Source organism: Pan paniscus, chromosome 15, assembly GCF_029289425.2.
Source record: "Pan paniscus chromosome 15, NHGRI_mPanPan1-v2.0_pri, whole genome shotgun sequence".
Taxonomy (NCBI): domain Eukaryota; kingdom Metazoa; phylum Chordata; class Mammalia; order Primates; family Hominidae; genus Pan; species Pan paniscus.
In genome coordinates this window covers 101504455-101524185 of record NC_073264.2, presented here as the reverse complement: position 1 = coordinate 101524185, position 19731 = coordinate 101504455, and the positions used below count along the sequence as shown (strand labels likewise).

The window sequence follows — 19731 nt, the reverse complement described above, 5'->3', positions numbered from 1 at the left end:
GGTAAGAAAGCCAGGAGACTGCTCAAAACCATGTACATAACAATGTACTTGCAAGCATTAATGTAATTTCAGATGTTCCTGAACTCCAAGTTGAAAAACCTCTGAAGTTCAACTCAATTCTGAAAGTCAACAAAGAAATAAAGGAGGATGTCAATAGGTAGGGGGAAGAAGAACATTTACACAAGAAATGGGGTAAACTCATAAATGCGTGAAATGAGGAAGATGGTAGTTCCATTCTCCTTGTCTCTGACCACACAGAAAGTTGCATCATGCACACACACACACACACACACACACAAGATTTCAATAGTGTGGATGATTCCCACGCAAAGTATATGCCTTGTGATCATGATCATCTGCTATTTCCTCAGTCTAATTTCATTCCCATGTGCTTCTTAAATGGAGTTCTGATATTTATAGACACATGTTTTTCCCTGCAACATGGACCCTAAATGCAAGTCCTGTTTATCTAGCTGATCCTCTAGCAAAGAAACAGTTATCTATTCTATTGCAGTGGGAGATTGGCTGTCCTGGGATCACCCAGGCATTCTACCTGGCACTTTCCCCTGGAATTTTTAAGGATAATTTTTATACTTGATTGACTTCAAAACCTTACTGCTGCTGCCTTGTTGCCTTCACACGGGGCACCACATTTTTTGGAAGGACAGGGTAAACCAAAAGGAATTCCAAAAATAGTGACCAGGATGGTGGGCAGATGTTAGCAGAGGGTGAAGAAAACAGACTAAGGTTGGGAGACCTGGAGGAGACCCCAAGAGACCAGCCTGGCTCTCCTTAGATGTGGGAAAGCTCAACTCAGTACCAGGACGTTAAACAAGAGGCCATCTAAAGTCCAGCTGGGGGAATCAGTCTTCAACTGGAACAAGTAAAGACATTCTAAGGATAAACCTTAGAGGAAAAAGTTGAACTAGATGACTAAGGAGATTCATTCATTAGGTAAATATTTTTTGATAAGCTGTGTGCCAGGTACTAGAGGTACATGGAAGAATAAACCCAGTGCTTACCTTTGCTGTCTGCTGGGGAAGACATGAATAACTAAACTGCAGTGTGAGTGCTTTCATAAAGTTACTAAAGGAGTGTTTGGGGATCACAGAGGATGGAGCAACCAACTTGTTCCCAGAAGCATAGGTGTCAGGAGAGGCTGTGAAGAGCTGAGGTTCAAATTGGAAAGATAATCAATCAGCAGAGTTCAGGCAGAGAAGGGTGTGAGACATTTCAGGCAGGCAGGCAGGCAGGCAGCAGGGCGCAGCAGGGATTCTGAGAGAGCACATGAGCAAGGGGGCTTGGGAATCAGATTCTGGCTTAGCTACTCCCTGGTAATGGAGCTGTCAGCCTCTTGTCTGCTATTGCAGGGCACATAGAGTAACACCCAGCTTTGAGAGTTGGGAGAATTCAGGATAGGTTTCTGGACATGATGATTGATGATTTGTGGCTAGAAGTAATTTTCATGAGTTTGATCGTTATTTGATATGGACAGAGACCTTAGAGAGAAATGGATTTCGACTGATTTGCTCAGCTTGTTGCTGGGGAGGGAATGGGAGAGCCTGAGAGTTCTCTCTAGCCCTAGGCAGAGGGTACTCCGGCATTCCTCCCTAAACTGGATGCTTTCTTATCTGAGTCAGTTATCTCACCAAACCTCCCTTTCTGGGAACTGAGGTGGTTCTCATCAAGGAGGAGAAAGAAACTGGCTGCTGTCCTGTCCCGGTTTTCAGTATTATAGTTTCACTGAATTAAATAAGTTTTGATTTACATACTTTTTTTTCAATTTTTGTTTTTTTATTTTATAAAAATTTTTTGGAGAGACAGGGTCTCACTATCCATGTTACCTTTCACTCGTGTCACTCGTGTCCGTGTGAAGAGACCACCAAACAGGGTTTGTGTGAGCAACAAGGTTGTTTATTTCACCTGGCTGCAGGCGGGCTGAGTCCAAAAAGAGAGTCATGGAAGGGAGATAGGAGTGGGGCCGTTTTATAGGATTTGGGTAGGTAAAGGAAAGTTATAGTCAAAGGGGATTGTTCTCTGGCGGGCAGGTGGCAGGGGTCACAAGGTGATCAGCAGGGGAGCTTTTGAGCCAGGATGAGCAAGGAGAAGGAATTTCACAAGGGAATGTCATCAGTTAAGGCAGGAACAGGCCATTTTCACTTCTTTTGTGAAGGAATGTCATCAGTTAAGGCCATCTGGATGTGTACGTGCAGGTCACAGGGGATATGATGGCTTAGCTTGGGCTCAGAGGCCTGACATTACCCAAGCTGCTCTTGAACTCCTGAGCTCAAGCAATCGCCTCTGCTTCCCAAAGCACTTGGACTGCAGTTGTGAGCCACCGCTCACAGCACCCGTGATTTACATACTTTTTGGAATTTTTTTTGTTTTGAGACAGAGTCTCTCTCTGTTGCCCAGGTTGGAGTGCAGTGGCATGGTCTCAGCTCACTGCAACCTCTGCCTCCCAGGTTCAAGTGATTCTCATGCCTCAGCCTCCCAAGTAGCTGGGACTACAGGTACATGCCACCATGCCCGGCTGATTTTTGTATTTTTAGTAAAGATGGGGTTTCACCATGTGGGCCAGGCTGGTCTTGAACTCCTGACCTCAAGTGATCCACCCTCCTTGGCCTCCCAAAGTGCTGGGATTACAGGCATGAGTCACCACACCTGGCCTACTTTTTTTTTTTTTTTTTTTTTGAGACAGAACCTTTCTGTCACCCAGGCTGGGGTGCAGTGGCGTGATCTCAGCTCACTGAAACCTCCACCTCCCGGTTTCAAGCAATTCTCCCACCTCAGCCTCCCAAGTATTTGGAACTACAGGTGTGCGCCACCATGCCCAGCTAATTTTTCTCTATTTTTAGTTGAGACGGGGTTTCACCATGTTGGCCAGGCTGGTCTCAAACTCCTGACCTCAGGTGATCCACCCACCTCAACCTCCCAAAGTGCTGGGATTATAGGCGTGAGCCACCACACCCGGCCAATTTACATACTTTTAAAGCAAATATTTAACAAATGGTTAGGATAGAGTAAAATAAATGACACCACAAATGTATATGTTTGGTTCATAAAGATAAGTCATTTGTAAGATAATGGTTGAAAGTGTAGGTTCTAGAGTCAAACTACTAGAGTCTATAGCGCATCTCTGCCATTTCCTTCTGATGTTAACGTGGGCAAGTTTTATTTTATTTTATTTTTATTTTTAGAGACAGGGTCTTACTCTGTCACCCGGGCTGGAGTACAGTGGCGCAAACATAGCTCACTGAAGCCTCGAACTCCTGGGCTCAAGTGATCTTCCTGCTATAGCCTCCCAAGTAGCTGGGATTACAGGCCCACCACCACGCCCAGCTAATTTTTTTTTTTTTCATTTTTTTGTAGAGTCTCACTATACTGCCCAAAGTGCCAGGGTTGCAGGTACGAGCCACCATGCCCAGCCATGGGCAAGTTTTTTTTAACCCCTCTGTGCCTCATCTATAAAATGGAGATAACAAATCTATTTCATAGGACTGCTGCAAGGCTTAAGTGAATTGATACATATACGGTGCTTAGAACAATAACAGGTACAGAGGTGTTCAAAGTTAGCAGCTCAGGCACTAGCCTTGTCATTTTCCTTCTCCAAGGTTTTACAGCAAGTTAAAATGAAGCTGGAGTTCAGCCAATCTTTGGAATCCTGAGAAACACAAGAAATTTAATAACAGCACTCGTAACGTAGTTACATCTTGCTTTACAGTTTACAAAGTGCTACCATGCCTTTTTTTTCTCATTTTGTTCTCATAAGAGCCTGGGGTAGATGAAGTTCCTGGCAGCGCCATTTTATAGGTTAGGAAACTTGACTCTTAGAAAGAGGAAGTGATTGAGCCAAGAAGGGTTTGATGGCGGTACAGTCTCTGTCTGCCATGTCCCCACTTTCTGCAAGGGTTATAGTGAATCATGACTAATAGGAGGTGCAGACACACCTTCTCCAAAGGCTTGTAGTTAAATAAGGCAGCACGTGGAATGGACAGACTGGAGACAGTCCTTACCTCATGTGGAACCTAGGACAGGTAAGGCCCTGTCCTCCACCCCAGAGCTCACTTTGTCTGAGAGCAGCTGACCAGCAGTGGAAGACATTTGCTCAACGATATATTAGTTATGGCTGTAAAAGCCCAAGAATTCATCCCCAAGGCAATTAAGATAAACCACAAATAGAGGATGGGTGCCTTGGCTCACACCTATAATCCCAACACTTTCGGGAGGCTGAAGTGGGAGGATCACCTGAGGTCAGAAGTTCAAGACCAGCCTGGCCAACATGGTGAAACCCTCCCTCTACTAAAAATACAAAAATTCGCTGGGCATGGTGGCAGGCAGCCTCAGGAGGCTGAGACAGAAGAATCGCTTGAACCCCAGAGGTAGAGGTTGCAGTGAGCCAAGATCACACCATTGCACTCCAGCCTGGGTGGCAGAGCGAGACTCCATCTCAAAAAAAAAAAAAAAAAATCAAATAGTAATTTGCCAAAAGTTTTTAGCAATGAACTTAGGTTCATTAAAACACATTGGTATTTATACCCTGAGCAAACAGGAGTCCTCCTGTGTTCTGGGCACTGGGTGGGGGCACAGGGGCATCACCAGATGCAAACTTGATCTTGACTAGGAGGGCCCCTCCTAGTCAAGTAGATTCACACCTTAAGTCAGTAAATCCTAGCCACTCCTTTAGTCTTCATCATTGGCATTTGATGGTTTTCCTCTTCTTCATGGCCCCAGATTTCTGGTTCTCTTTTTATTATATTATCTATGTCCTTTATTGTAACTCACCTCACAACCTTTTCGGAAAAAAGGACTCAATACAGGAAAGGAAAAATAGCTGCGATGTTGTGTTAACCTCTGGTTTTTCCTCTCTCTCCTTCCCCACCCCCACCCCAGTCTTGACTCGTCTGCTGGACAAAGCCTCTGACCTCAGGCCGGCTGTGAACGTAGTTCCTGAGAGATAGCAAACATGCCCAACAGTGAGCCCGCATCTCTGCTGGAGCTGTTCAACAGCATCGCCACACAAGGGGAGCTCGTGAGGTCTCTCAAAGCGGGAAATGCGTCAAAGGTACATGATTTTGCTGGGTTCTCCACGAAGGCAGCTGAGCCTCCCAAGTCTGTAGGGTTGTGTTCCTCTAGAATAGATGGTTTCCTCAATGACTGAGGTGTTTTGGTTATAATTTTTTATTTTTTGAGAGGGAATTTCACTCTTGTTTCCCAGGCTGGAGTGCAATGGTGCAATCTAAGCTTGCTGTAATCTGCCTCCCGGGTTCAAGTGGCTCTCCTGCCTCAGCCTCCCAAGTAGCTGGGATTACAGGCATGCACCACCACACCCAGCTAATTTTGTATTTTTAGTAGAGATGGGGGTTTCACCATGTTGGTCAGGCTGGTCTCCAACCCCTGACCTCAGGTGATCTGTCCACCTTGGCCTCCCAAAGTGCTGGGATTACCAGCATGAGCCACCACGCCAGCCTTGGTTATAGTTTTAAATGTATTTTTCCCTTTATCAACATTGGGATGCCTGTGGTCTAAAGAGTCGGGTTCTCAAAGCCTTTGTGAAATACAGTGGCCCTCCAGCCCACCTCTCCCTATTTCCTGCTCAATTCTTTTAGCCGATCTTTTGGTTATGTACTCCCCATATCTGTAAATATTCTGCTTATCATATTGTTCCTTGTTGATTTTCAAGTTGGGGTCTTTCAGGTGGAAATGAAGCATTCGTACCTTCACAACCACTTCCCATCCAGGCAGTCTCCCCATCTGTATTGCAGTTGTAGTTAGGTCAGTATCTGTACACTGACATTATTATGACCATGGAAATAGACGTGGACAGCTGAACCGTCACGGGTAGAATGAGTACTCTAACTTTCTCGCCCAGCTTTTGTTTTCTCTGGAGTTAATATTTGTCTTAATATCTGTTTGCTCGACTTTTTTATGTCAATGATACTAATGATAATGTATCTCCAAGCCCTTTCCCTGTCCAGTGAATCTCCTTTCAACACACATCAACTAGTCTATCAAGTTCATCTTCTTGAGACAATCTCTCCCAAAACCTTCTGCCTGCTTCCCTCGGAAGTGGGGGCTCTTGCTTCCTACACTGCCCATCTTGGCGTCTTTCTTCACTGTCGACCCAAGGGGTTCTTTCACCCCTGTCGATCGGGTGCCCCGTTTCCTGCTCCTGGTCTTATTCCACTTTGCTTTACTCTTTGGACAGAGCAAATCTTCCAATTGTTTCTGAAAAAAATATTGCAAAGGAAATATTTCTAGGGGGATCTTGCCCATCTGAAAGCGTATTTATTTTACCTAAAACATGATTGATAGCCAGGCTGGGTGTAGGGTTCTAGCATGGAAGTGATTTCCCCTGGAAATGCTGAAGCCACTGCTCTATTGGCACCTAGCTTCTGGGCTTGCTGCAGAGAAGTCAGTTGCCATTCCTTTGTTTTTTCTTTTTGGAAGTTAGCAGGATCTTCTTTGTTTCAGTGTTCTGAAATTTCATGGGATGCGGGTTCAGTATGCCTTTTTTTTTTTTTTTTTTGCCACCCCACCCCCGCCCCCCGAGATGGAATCTCGCTCTTTCACCCAGGCTGGAGTGCAGTGGCACAATCTCGACTCACCACAACCTCCGCCTCCTGGGTTCAAGCAGTTCTCCTGTCTTAGCCTCCCAAGTAGCTGGGATTACAGGCATCCGCCACCATACCCGGCTAATTTTTGTATTTTTAGTAGAGACGGGGTTTCACTATATTAGCCAGGCTGATCTCAAACTCCTGACCTCGTGATCTGCCCGCCTCGGCCTCCGAAAGTGCAGGGATTACAGGCGTGAGCCACCACACTCAGCCTGCCTTTTAGACTAGAAACTCATGACCGTTAATTCTCAGAAATCATGATTTCTTTGATCTCTTCTGTTTTCTCTCTTCACAGACTTTTTTTTTTTAAATTCAGAGACTGTTTCTCTGATTTTCTAACCCTCCTATTGTTTTCCATTTCTGCTATCATTTTTAACTTCCAGGAGCATGTATGCTCCCTGAAGTTTCCTCACAGCACTCTGCCCTGACTCATAGGTACAGTACCACCCTTTTCTCTCTGAGATTTTTTTTTTAATTGTATTTTACTGTATTAAATCTTACTAATATTCTGTAAGGGACAAACCAAATGAGTAGGCTACAGTGAAGAAATCTTATTTTGGAGAGTTAAGAAACCACTATGATACTTCCAGGTATTATCTTCAGTGATGCTTCTTATCTTTATTCAGGGACTCCAGGTAATATTCAGCTCCTACAGCTACCACAAATGCAGCAAATCCCCATTTGAATCCTTTAAACAATACATCAAAAAAGGAAACACTCTTTGCAAAGCCACCCATGTATCTTCAAGCTTCATTGTGGCCCCACGGATCCCTTAGCCCTTTTTCAGCCAGCTTCTTCTGGATAGTTTCTAATGGTGTCCCTTCTATCTTCCATTGTCTGTAATCTAGAAGTTCCATTTTACGATGTCCATGCTCATGTCCATGTCCATGGGCCATGTCTGACAGCAATCTGACCTCGCAGGACACTCAACTCTCTCTCTCTGAGATCTTAATGGTAGTTTTCCATATGTCCTCTACATCCTTTACAATCTCAGTTTCTTCCATCTTAATTTGTTTTCTACCTGCCTGTCATATTAGAGGCAATTCTCAACTGTTTGGTGTTTCTTGGCTGTTTGCTGGTGTTTTGGGGGGTGCACTAAAAGCTGCTGGATGCACTCTTCATTGGGGAGGAGCTTATCAACATAGGTTCCACTTCCTGGAGAGTGACCAGGCTGCTCCCCTTTTGTTGGGGAATCTTTCGTGTCAAGGTCTTTAGATCTTTTCTTTAAAGTTAAGTGAGATTCCCCAGAGAAAGCTCCCCCAGTCCACTGTTCAGAGGGGGTGAGTCCCGCTGCCAGAGTTCTACGGCTGAGTGGGAGAGAAGGGCTGGGCTGTGGGATCCTTCCCCGAAGCTCCCTATTCTCTGTGTGCTGCCAGTGCCCCAACTGTGCAGATTGCCCCCAGTCTAGGCACCTGTAACTCTGTCCTCTCTTGACATGAAACCTTGGAATGGAGGGGAAACTGTGACACTCCCTTGGCCGAGGGGAGAGGGATTCTCAATAACTGCTTCTTGAAGAGACTTCAACCAGCGCTCCTGTTTTCATAACCCGCTTTCCTGCCCCCACTCCTGTAAGTGCCCAAGGTCACTAAGGCCCAAACCTTTGGGTGATTCCATAACAGTGTACACTCGGTCACTTTCCAGTATTTCCATGATGTCTTAGCATTTGTTTTTCTCTCATGCTGTTAGGCACTGATCACTCATCAGCTTTCCGGCTTCTGAAACCTTGTTGCTGTCATCCTCTTCTTGTTTCCTTTGTCCTTGTGGGATTATGCTTTAAAAAAAAAAAAAAAAAGAAGATCTCTGCTTTTGTTGTAGTAGATTTCAGAAATATCATCATCAATACGCATCTTTAACTAGAACATAAGCATTTCATTTCCTTCTGGGGTGACTCCACTCCAGCTTCTCCATGACTTCCATCACTTTTTTTTTTTTTTTTTTTTGAGGCTGAGTCTCACTCTGTCGCCTAGGCTGGAGTGCACTGGCACAGTCTTGGCTCACTGCAACCTCTGCCTCCTGAGTTCAAGCGATTCTCCTGCCCTGGCCTCGTAAGTAGCTGGGACTACAGGCGCCCGCCACCACACCCGGCTAATTTTTGTATTTTTAGTAGAGAGGGGGTCTCGCCATGTTGGCCAGGCTAATCTTGAACTCCTGATCTCAGGTGATCCGCCCGCCTCAGCCTCCCAAAGTACTGGGATGACAGGTGTGAGCCACCACGCCCGGCCCGACTTCCGACACTTTTAACTCCTGTTATCTGTTATCTTTTCAAACACCTTGCTTGTCACCAGATGGTGTCAACCATCTCACATTCCCCAGTAGTTTACTTTGACTATTTGGGACCCTGATTTAAACCATTATTTGTGTGTGTGTGTGTGTGTGTGTGTGTGTGTGTGTGTGTGTGTGTATTTTTTGAGACAGAGTCTCACTCTTTCCACATTGGAGTGCAGTGGTGCAATCCTAGCTCAGTGCACCCTCAAACTCCTGGGCTCCCACCTTAGCCTACCAAGTTGCTGGAATTATAGATGCAAGCCACTGCACCCAGCTCATATTTTAAAGGAAATAAATAGTACTGAAAGAAAGTAATGTCAAAAAAAAAGTTACTTTTTTACAGAAAGAGATTTACTCACCAGGTAGGGCTCAAACGATTAAACCAAGTTGTTTTAAAACAAAATTATAAAATAAATAAAAGACCCAGTGGGGCTATGTAAGCCCATCATTTTGGGAAGTTGACAGTGGTATTTTTGTCCATTTAATATTAAATTTGAATAACATTTAGTAAATGTTTTTAGTTAGTAATTCTTAGTGACTGCAGTTATGTTCATTATTTTAGTCAACTTAATACATTTTATAATAACTCTTCCAAGTGTATTATTTGACTAATGCAATTGGCTGGCACACGTTGAAGACATCAGAGGTTGCACAATGAGACCAGAGTTAAGTGGTGAAAAATTCAGAAGTACATTTGTATCTGACCCTGAAATGTCTTGGTAGTAGAAGCACTTGATGTTTTGGAAATTTTAAAAATTAACTTTTAGCAAAATAGTGTGAGCCACATTGGGAGTGCCAGTTCTAAGAGAGGGCACCTTGAGCTCTTTCTTCTCCTGCCATTTATCTAGGCCATGGACCTTGAAGGTCTTTTCTGCTCCAGTGTATCTAAAGAATAAGATCCACATCCTTCAGTAGCAGCAGCTCATTAAAGCGGCAAGTTTCCTTGGGGGAAATAAGTCAGCATCTGAGGGCTGTGAGGGGAAATAGTTTGAGCAGGACTAAAGAAGCAATGCTAGGTCTTAGGTATTAAGAAAGAGAGCAGAGCCTTTTTCTTCTTCTCCTTTTTGTTTAAGTAACTTCTAAAATCAAAATATACCATTCATATAGAAAAACATGCTGATCATAAGCACAAGCAGGCACCTCACTGAATTTTCACAAAATGACCACACCTGTGTAACCAGCACCCAAATCAAGAGCAAGCAGAGAGCACCTAGAAGCCGCCCTCACGCCCCTCAGCCTCTGCCATGACTCCTCCCACCAGGGGTAGCTCTACCTGGGTTTGAACTGTATGTAATACAGTCTTGTGTCTGGCTTTTTTTTCTGAACATCAGCTTTTGGCCAGGCTCCGTGGCTCATGCCTATAATCCCAGCACTTAGGAGGCCAAGGCAGGAGGATCGCTTGAGGCCAAGAGTTTGGGACCAGCCTGGATAACATAGTGAGACCCTGTCTCTACAAAAAATTTAAAAATTAGCCAGACATGGTGGCACACACCTGCAGTCCCAGCTACTCAGGAGACTGAAGTGAGACCCTGTCTAAAAAAAACTGATGTTCTGGGTTTTTTGTGGGGTGGGGATCTCACTTCATCACCCAGGTTGGAGTGCAGTGGCGCAATCTCGGCTCACTGCAACCTCTGCCTCCCTGGCTCAAGCAATCCTCTCACTTCAGCCTCCCGATGAGCTAGGAACACAGGTGTGTGCCACCACACCTGGCTAATTTTTTCTATTTTTGGTAGAGACAGGGTTTTGCCATGTTGCCTAGGGTGGTCTCGAACTTATGAGCTCAGGCGATCCGCCCGCCTTGGCCTCCCAAAGTGCCGGGATTACAGGTGTGAGCCACTGCACCCAGCTAACATCAGCTTTTGAATCCTGTTTCAGTGTCCTGGTTCAGACACTGATTAAGACTGATTATAAGAAAATAGACAAGGTAAGCCTGCTTGTCTTATTTTGGTGCTATTCCAAAATGCAGATGGTCCTTGACCGGGGACATTGGTTAAATGTTTGACTTTCGCAGAGCCTCCTAGTTACAAGCAGAATTAGACCAGATAGAGTATGAAATGTCAACAAAGCTAGTTATTAAGTGATATTGACTGCAGTGTACTTCAAAGCAAGGTAAGCCTTCCCATAGATAATTGGATAGATTATACGTACTAAACTGTTATTTTTTGCAAGTACTGAGCCTAGGTACTACAGAAATGAGATGGGTGGAACATACTTAACTATCTAACCTGGGCAAACATCTCATCTATGAATCGTATCCATTGGGTTACTGATTCCACAAATCTGGCTCATTTTAATGATGAGTCTCAGATAATTTTGTAGTTTGAAACACAGATCACTCCAGAATCACAGTCCTTTATGGCCCAAGTGCTATATCTGATGGAACAGTTATCTCTGAATGGAGGTTGGTGTTTATAGAACATTCTGTATATGGTAAAAGGAATTTAAGGAGTTTAAAAGAAAGAATGTTCTGTATAAACTGTAAGTGGAAATGTTTGTATTTCCCTTGGTAAGCAAATTGGGCTGTGTATATTCTTTGTTTGCGATCTAATCCAGCAAGGCCAATTACCAGAATAGAGCTTTAGGGCATAGCATGACTAATCAGCTTAATTAGGCCTGCTTTTCTAAACACCAGGCTTCCAGGGGTGGCCACTATGGACTCCTGCAAAAGAGTCTTTAATACATTTCCAGACTACCCAAGGGTACATTTTACCTTTGTTTTTTTTTTTTTTTCAAGATAGTTTGATAAGACTCCAAAATGTGATGATGTAACTATTTCCCAGTGAATCCCTCCTTAATTTATAACCTGAGAGCCTACATTTTTTGTCCTTGCTTTTATCTGTTTTAGTTGCTCTTACTATCCTTAGTGGCATCATTGGTTAAGTTAACGTAAATATTCATCTCAACCTGTGTGGTATGTAAAAACTAGTTCCAACGCAGAACTCCAGGAATCTCAATTAAAGGAGCTTGTCACACACGTTCTCTGGCATCAGTGGTGTTTGAGAAATCTTTAGCATATGAACTTTGTCATAAATGACAGTGTATATTGTGTCACTGCTACTGTCCCAAAGTGTTCATGGTAGCACTAGAATAACAGATAAAAATGAAATGTTTTCGAGCCAATGACTTGCTGTGATTCTATGGGTAAGCTCCTCTACCTCTCTGAGTCTCAGATTCTTGAGCTGGAAAAGGACAGTGACAACAATGCCTGCCTTGTAGGGTTGTGACACTAACTAAGGTAACACGTGTAAAAGCATTTAACATAGTGCCTGCCACAGAATAGGCATTCAGCAAATATCAGCTATTAGTAATACTTTTAGCCATCACTTTTATTTCCTCTCTCAGGATGAAATTGATTCTGCAGTAAAGATGTTGGTGTCATTAAAAATGAGCTACAAAGCTGCCGCGGGGGAGGATTACAAGGCTGACTGTCCTCCAGGGAACCCAGCACCTACCAGTAATCATGGCCCAGATGCCACAGAAGCTGAAGAGGATTTTGTGGACCCATGGACAGTACAGACAAGCAGTGCAAAAGGCATAGACTACGATAAGCTCATTGGTACGTCCTCTGCTTTCTTCCCAGAAAAAGCTGCAACTTTTAGAAGTGGTCCCATTGAGTTGATTCCATTGATGTTTTTAAATTTTGAATTAATCATAAATTCAGTGAAGCTTCAATGCCAAGAAAAAATGGATACTAAAATCTTTTGGTTGTGCATTATATTCCCAAAGGATTATTTTAAAATAAAATAACGATATAAAATATATTTCAAAATAATGTTCTATAGTAGACAGCTTAATAGAAGGTTTTCTCTTTTTTTGAGCACTTCAGAACTTGGGAAAGGTCTATTGAAATGGCCATTTATAACATTTAGTGGCTACAAGTCAATCATAGATTACTTAGGTTTCACCTCCAGTGATACTGACTATGGACCTAGAAGGCTGGAAGTCAGCTTAAGAGCAGTGACTTCTCACATCGGGCAAGTTCTTACTGTCATGCCCTTCCTTGAGGGCCTTCCTGCTCAGGAAAGACTGTTGCCATTCCGTTGAAGTCTTTACTCTGAGATCATTGCTAATTATCAGAGAAGAAACAGAACTAAAATGTTTTCATCTAAGTCAAAGCCATTTTCCATGATTTCAGTATAGACTATCAATGAGGGAAAATTCACTTGAAGACAGACATTAATTCAGTTCAACAAATAAAGAATGTGAGAAATCATGGTTGTCAATGAATATAAATTTTACCTTAATAAACAAATATATATATATATACATATTTATATATGTATATGTTTATATTTTGTTGTCAAAAGTTGCTAGCTGGACCGCATTCTGAATATGTTTCCCATCAGAACCCAGTCTCAGGCAAAACAGCATTTTGTGTTGTAATTTATTTCCTGTTTTGTTGGTTGTGTTGATCTCAGCTGTTGTTTTAATCCAAAGACCTTTTACTTCATGTTGGGGGTAAGGACCTTTAGCAGAAGGCCTAAAGAGGTTTGTGTTCATTAAGATTGTGCATGGATCACTCACTTTTCACCTTCATTTCAGTAATATCTGATCACTAAACCTCCTGCCACCTAAGAAAGTCATCTTTTCTTTTTTTCCAGTTCGGTTTGGAAGTAGTAAAATTGACAAAGAGCTAATAAACCGAATAGAGAGAGCCACCGGCCAAAGACCACACCACTTCCTGCGCAGAGGCATCTTCTTCTCACACAGGTCAGGGGCTCTTCACCACAGGCCTTCTCACCTGTCCTCTTCTTTTAGTTCAAAAAAATCATAAGACACTCTCTTCATAAGCCACCTGGTACTGTGGGAAAAGTGATGGCCAGCTGTCGTAAGACTGAGATCCATCCTCTGTCCTGTCAGTAACCCACTGTGGGATCATGCTTGTCCATCACCCTCAGGCTCTTAGTTTTTTCATTTGTAGACTGCCCACCTCACAAGGTGGGAATCATATTAATAGCAGGTGAGATTCTTCCCAGATTACAGGCTGTAAAGAAATTATAAAATGTCATGAAAACAAAAGAGAATAATATGTCCAAGATCAGCATTTCCCACACGACAAACAGTAGGCTTCCTGAAATTCCAAACCCTCTTCCTCCTATTGTATTGACTTGCTCATAAACAATACCAACAGACAAACCAACAGAGAATGCATGGAACAGATTATCTGTACCTTAGGCCGTAAATTCCATGCAGATAACATCAAGATATGGGCAGGTCCCAAAAGAGTTTCTGCCTCTCCCAACCTACAGTTATCTGGGCTGAGGCAGCCCCATTTTTGAAGCTGTGTCCATGGAATTTATGATCTGATGTAAGGTTGTTCTGTTCTACTGGCACTTCACGGTTACAGGAGAACAACCCCAGGACAGAGCCCAGCAGTCTGCCCAAACACTTCAAATTCTACCTGCAAAGAACTCCAGGCCTTGCTCAACCCACTTTCTGGGCGGAATATAATAAAAAATTTTCCTTAATTCACATACTATAAAACTTATTTTTTTTAAATGTACAGTTAAGTGGGTTTTAGTATATTCACAAGGTTGTGAGACCATCGTGACTATCTAATTCCAAAACATTTCATCACCCTAAAAGGAAACTTCTACCCATTAACCCATTTATGCCAGAAGTTGTAAAAATTTTTTGTGAAAAATCAGACCTTGGCGATCACCTTGAGCAGTAAGATATCAATAACTCCCACAAGTTTAGCATTCCAATTTTGGAACAGTAGGTAGGCATAAATGGGTTAACAGTCATCCCCCATTTCTCCCTCCCCACTGGCAACCATTAGTCTGCTTTCTCTATATCTAGATTTAGGCATTTTATATAAATGGGATCATGTAATATGTGGCCTTTTGTGTCTGGCTTCTTTTACTTGGCATAACATTTTCAAGGTTCCTCCATGTTGTAGCATGTATCCATACTGGATTCCTTTTTATTGCCAAATAATATTCCATTGAATGGATATACCTCACATTTTGTTTATTCATTCATTAATTGATGGACGTTTGAGTTATTTTCACTTTTTGGTTATCAACAATGCTGCTCTGACCATTTGTATACAAGTTTTTGGGTGGATATATGTTTTCAATTCTCTTGGGCATATACCTCGAAATAGAATTAATGGCTTATATATTAATTCCATGTTTAACTCTTTGAGGAACTGACAGACTTTTCTACAGCAACTGTATCATTTTACTTTCCCACCAGCAACATAGGAAGCTTCCCATTTCTCCACATCTTCACCCACTCTTGTTATTTTCCATGTTGTTGTGTTTTATAGCCATCCTAATAGGTGTGAAGTAGTATCTCATTGTGGTTTTGATTGTATTTCCCTAATGACAAGGATGTTGAGAATCTTTTCATGTGCTTATTAACAATTTTTATATCTTTAGGGAAATGTCTATTCAGATCCTTTGTCTACTTTTTAATTGGGTTGTCTTTTTATTGTTAGTTATAATAGTTCTTTCTATATTCTGGATACCAGTTTCTTATTCAAATATTACTTGCAAATATTTGCTCCCATTATATAGGTTGTCTCTTCACTCTACTGATAGTCCTTTGAAGTATGAAAGTTTTTAATTTTGATGAAGTCCAGTTTATTTTATCTTTGATTGATTGTGTTTTTGGTGTCATATCTGAGAAACCACTGACTAATCAAAGGTTGTGAAGATTTACACCTATGGTTTCTTCTCAGAGTTTTGTGGTTTTAGCTCTTACATTTCAGTTTCTGATCCTTTTTGAGTTAATTTTTGTATATTTGTGAGGTACAGCTCCAACTTCATTCTTTTGCTTGTGGGTATCCAATTGTCCCAGCACTGTTTTTTGAAAAGACTATTCTTGGCTGGGCGCAGTGGCTCACGTCTGTAATCCCAGCACTTTGGGAGGCCAAGGCGGGCGGATCACGAGGTCAGGAGATCGAGACCATCCTGGCTAACACGGTGAAACCCCATCTCTACTAAAAATACAAAAAATTAGCCAGGTGTGGTGATGGGCGCCTGTAGTCCCAGCTACTCGGGAGGCTGAGGCAGGAGAATGGCGTGAACCCAGGAGGCGGAGCTTGCAGTGAGCTGAGATCGCACCACTGCACTCCAGCCTGGGTGACAGCGAGACTTCGTCTCAAAAAAAAATAAGAAAATGTGAGTACTCAAACATGGTTCTTTTTCAAGATTGTTTAGGTATTCTGGGCCCCTTGCATTTCCATATGAATTTCAGCTTTTCCATTTCTGCAAAAGCAGCAGCTGGGATTTTGATAGGGATTGCACTGAATCTGTAGATTCATTTGTGGAGTATTGCCATCTTAAAATATTAATTCATCTAATCCATGAACATGGGATGTCTTTTCACTTCTTTGATTTCTTTCATTGATGTTTTGTAATTTTCAGTGTATAGGTTTTGCACTTCTTTGCTTAGATTTATTCATTAGAATTTTATCTTTTTAATGCTATTGTAAATGGCATTTTCTTAATCTCATTTTGATTGTTCATTGCTACTATATAGAAATACAACTGATGGCCGGGCACGGTGGCTTACACGTGTAATCCCAACACTTTGGGAGGCCGAGGCGGGTGGATCACTTGAGGTCAGGAGTTCAAGACCAGCCTGACCAACATGGTGAAACCCTGTCTCTACTAAAAATACAAAATTGGGCAGGCATGGTGGCGGGCGCCTGTAATCCCAGCTACCCAACAGGCTGAGGCAGGAGAATCACTTGAACCCAGGAGGCAGAGGTGGCAGTGACCCGAGATCGTGCCATTGCACTCCAGCCCGGGCAACAAGAGCAAAACTCCCTCTCAAAAAAAAAAAAAAAATACAATTGATGTTTGTGTATTAATCTTATATCCTGAAATTTTGCTGAGTTTATTAGCTCTAATGCTTTTTTTCTTTTTGCAGATTCGATAGGATTTCCTACATATAGGATTGTATCTCCTATGGTTAGAGATAGTTTTACTTCCTCCTTTCCAATTTGGATTTTTTTTTCGTTCCTAATTTCTCTGACTTCAACTTTCAATAGGATGTTGAATAGTAGTGGTGAAAGTGAGCATCCTTGTCTTATTCCTGATCTTAGGGAAAAACTTTCAGTAAAGACTGAATATACACCATTTAGTATAATGTTAGCTGTGGGCTTTCTATATACCCTTCAACATGTGTTTTTATTGTGAAAAGATGTTAGATTTTATCAAATGCATTTTCTGTGTTTATTGAGATGATCATGTGGGTTTTGGCCTCTATTTTATTAGTATGGTGTATCACACTGATAGGTTTTTGTGTGTTTAATCAACCTTGTGTTCCTGGAACAAATTCCACTTAATCATGGTGTTGAAAATCAATTTATTTTCAATCATAGTGTATAATCTTTTTTATATGTTGCTGGATTTGGTTTGTGAGTTGCTGAGGATTTTTACATCTGTGTTCATAAGGGATATTGGTCTGTAGTTTTCTTTTAATGTCTTTGGTTTGGTATCAGGGTAATACTGGCCTCATAGAATGAGTTGGGAAGTATTTCTTATTCAATTTTTTTTTTGGAAAAGCTTGGGAAGGATTGGTATTAATTCTTTTTTGAACATTTGATAGACTTTACCAGTGAAAATGGGGTTTTGGGCTTTTCTTTGTAGGAAGTTTTTTGATTACTAATTCAGTCTTTTTGTTTGTTCCAGATCTGTGTATATTTTCTATTTCTTCTTGGGTTCGTTTCAGTAGTTTGTTTCTAGGAATTTGTCTATTTCATCAAGGTTATCTAATGTATTGGTGTACAGTTATTCATAGTATTCCCTTATGTAGTAATCCTTTTTATTCCTATAAGATCAGTAGTAATACCCCTTCTTATATTCCTGATTTTGGCCGTTTGAGTCTTCTCTTTTATTCCACCCCCACGCCCCCCCCCCCCCCACACACACACACCCAGTCACTTTGGTTCAAAGTTTACTAATTTTATTGGTTTGTAGTCAGCATTTTTTATCTTAGCATGGCATGGTTCTTCTCACTGCCTTTGTGACTTATTTATTAACTGCAGTATAGTAGTCCTGTAGCCTCTTGGCTTAGGAAAGCATAGGACCTGAGTCATTTGCCCATTCTCAAATTTCAAACTGCCCCTCTGTCTAATTTTGTCATCTGTAAAATTGGGGATTAAATGAGATCTACTATGTACAGTCAAGCTTCAAGTGGTGGGCAGGTAACTGGGTTCCCTTAGTAGCTGAATGAGTCTCTGCTGGAATCCATCCTCATAAAACATGATCTCAAAATTGGAACCCAGTAAATTTCTGCACGCTTGTCAGGAGCACCTCACCCCAGGACCGAGCACACAGTGAGTTCTCAGATGCTCCACATAAACACAAGAAAAGCAGCTCGTGGCACAGTTACATTTTTTTCTCTTCTGTAAGCCCATATGGTTAGTTGTGAGAACCAAAGAAGGATTCTTTCCTTCCAAAATTATGGGTTATTTTCTTTCCTTATTTCAAAAGCAGTATGTGAGCATTTCATGGGGAAAAAAAGTGAAAACTAAGCCCAAAAACCAGAACACCCACAATTGTATCTGTCCAGAGATAAGCAATGTTGACCCTTGGCTTGGGGAATATAAGGAGAAGTCACTTTCAGAATACTGTTCTCTAGATTCTCCTATCCAGACCTCTGGAAAAGGTAGTTATTCCTCTTGTATTTGGGGACACTTTACCCAGAGACATTCATCCTGGAGCGCTGGTTTCCCACCCTGCTGAACATTGGAACTCCTCATGGAGCTTTTTAAAAATACAAATTCCCGGCCAGGCGCAGTGGCTCACGCCTGTAATCCCAGCACTTTGGGAGGCCGAGGCAGGCAAATCACGAGGTCAGGAGTTCGAGACCAGCCTGGCCAACATGGTGAAACCCCGTCTCTATTAAAAACACAAAAAATTAGCTGGGCATAGTGGCAGGTGCCTACTATGCCCAGCTACTCGGGAGGCTGAGGCAGGAGAATCGCTTGAACCCAGGAGGCAGAGGTTGCAGTGAGCAGAGATCACACCACTGCACTCCAGCCTGGGTGACAGAGTGAGACTCTGTCTCAAAAATAAATAAATAAACAAACAAACAAACACATTCCCAGAGAGCGCCTCAGATCCATTGAATCAGTCTCTGGAGGTGGGGCGCAGGCAGCTGTGATTGGAAGCAGCCTGGTAGGGAGGGGGATGACTCTTGAGTGACTTGCAGATGAAGATACCTAGTCCCAAGCTGGCTGAGGGGCCCAGATAGATCTCCAACTGGGCACTTGACCTCTGAACTCCCAGAGGACAATTCTTACTTTCCCTGCTAAGCCAGGACTGTCTGGTCCCATGCAGTTTGCCTGGTATTGGTCTGAGAGTCCTCGGGGCTGGGTGATTCTGAGCAAGGATCATATGGTGTTGGCCTGGTATCCCCAGGGAAGTGTACCAAGCTCACAGTATGTCGGCACTGATGTTTGGAGGGATTCCAGGAGTCCCAGTAACTGCACAGCTGGATCCATCTTTTAAACACATTATTCCAAACCCACACATCTTGTCTTTTAAAACACTCACAGGAGAAACCATTTCAGTAGAAGTTTCCTGTCTATATTTATATCATAAGCACCAAAGGTAACAAATTCTAGTTATTATCCATGTTGTTTCGTCTCTGTCTATATTTTTCATTTCCAAAAGTGCATTAGTGCCTTGATATTTTTCTCAGAAAATCACACTCTTCCTCTTCTCCTTTTTCCTTTAGAGATATGAATCAGGTTCTTGATGCCTATGAAAATAAGAAGCCATTTTATCTGTACACGGGCCGGGGCCCCTCTTCTGAAGCAATGCATGTAGGTCACCTCATTCCATTTATTTTCACAAAGTAAGTATTGGATCTTATGGCTTTTCTT

At 42.4% G+C, this 19731-nt stretch overlaps 1 protein-coding gene and 1 pseudogene across 6 annotated transcripts in view; one reads left to right on the top strand and one right to left on the bottom strand.

Annotated features, from left to right (window-relative positions):
- Positions 1 to 19731, top strand: part of WARS1 (tryptophanyl-tRNA synthetase 1) — a 41017-nt gene that overhangs the window by 2220 nt on the left and 19066 nt on the right. For 3 of the 6 annotated variants that reach the window (XM_055098013.2, XM_063596127.1, XM_055098014.2), the window contains 5 exons: positions 73 to 157; positions 4894 to 5065; positions 12225 to 12438; positions 13484 to 13592; positions 19584 to 19703. In XM_055098013.2, the coding sequence (XP_054953988.1) occupies positions 4967 to 5065; positions 12225 to 12438; positions 13484 to 13592; positions 19584 to 19703 (542 nt within the window). In that variant the 5' untranslated portion in view covers positions 73 to 157; positions 4894 to 4966. The remainder of the gene's footprint in view (positions 1 to 72; positions 158 to 4893; positions 5066 to 12224; positions 12439 to 13483; positions 13593 to 19583; positions 19704 to 19731) is intronic. The other 3 variants (XM_003832857.5, XM_034938142.3, XM_063596126.1) reach the window with 1 other exon arrangement.
- LOC134728914 (NADH dehydrogenase [ubiquinone] 1 beta subcomplex subunit 3-like) lies at positions 7211 to 10543 on the bottom strand (annotated as a pseudogene).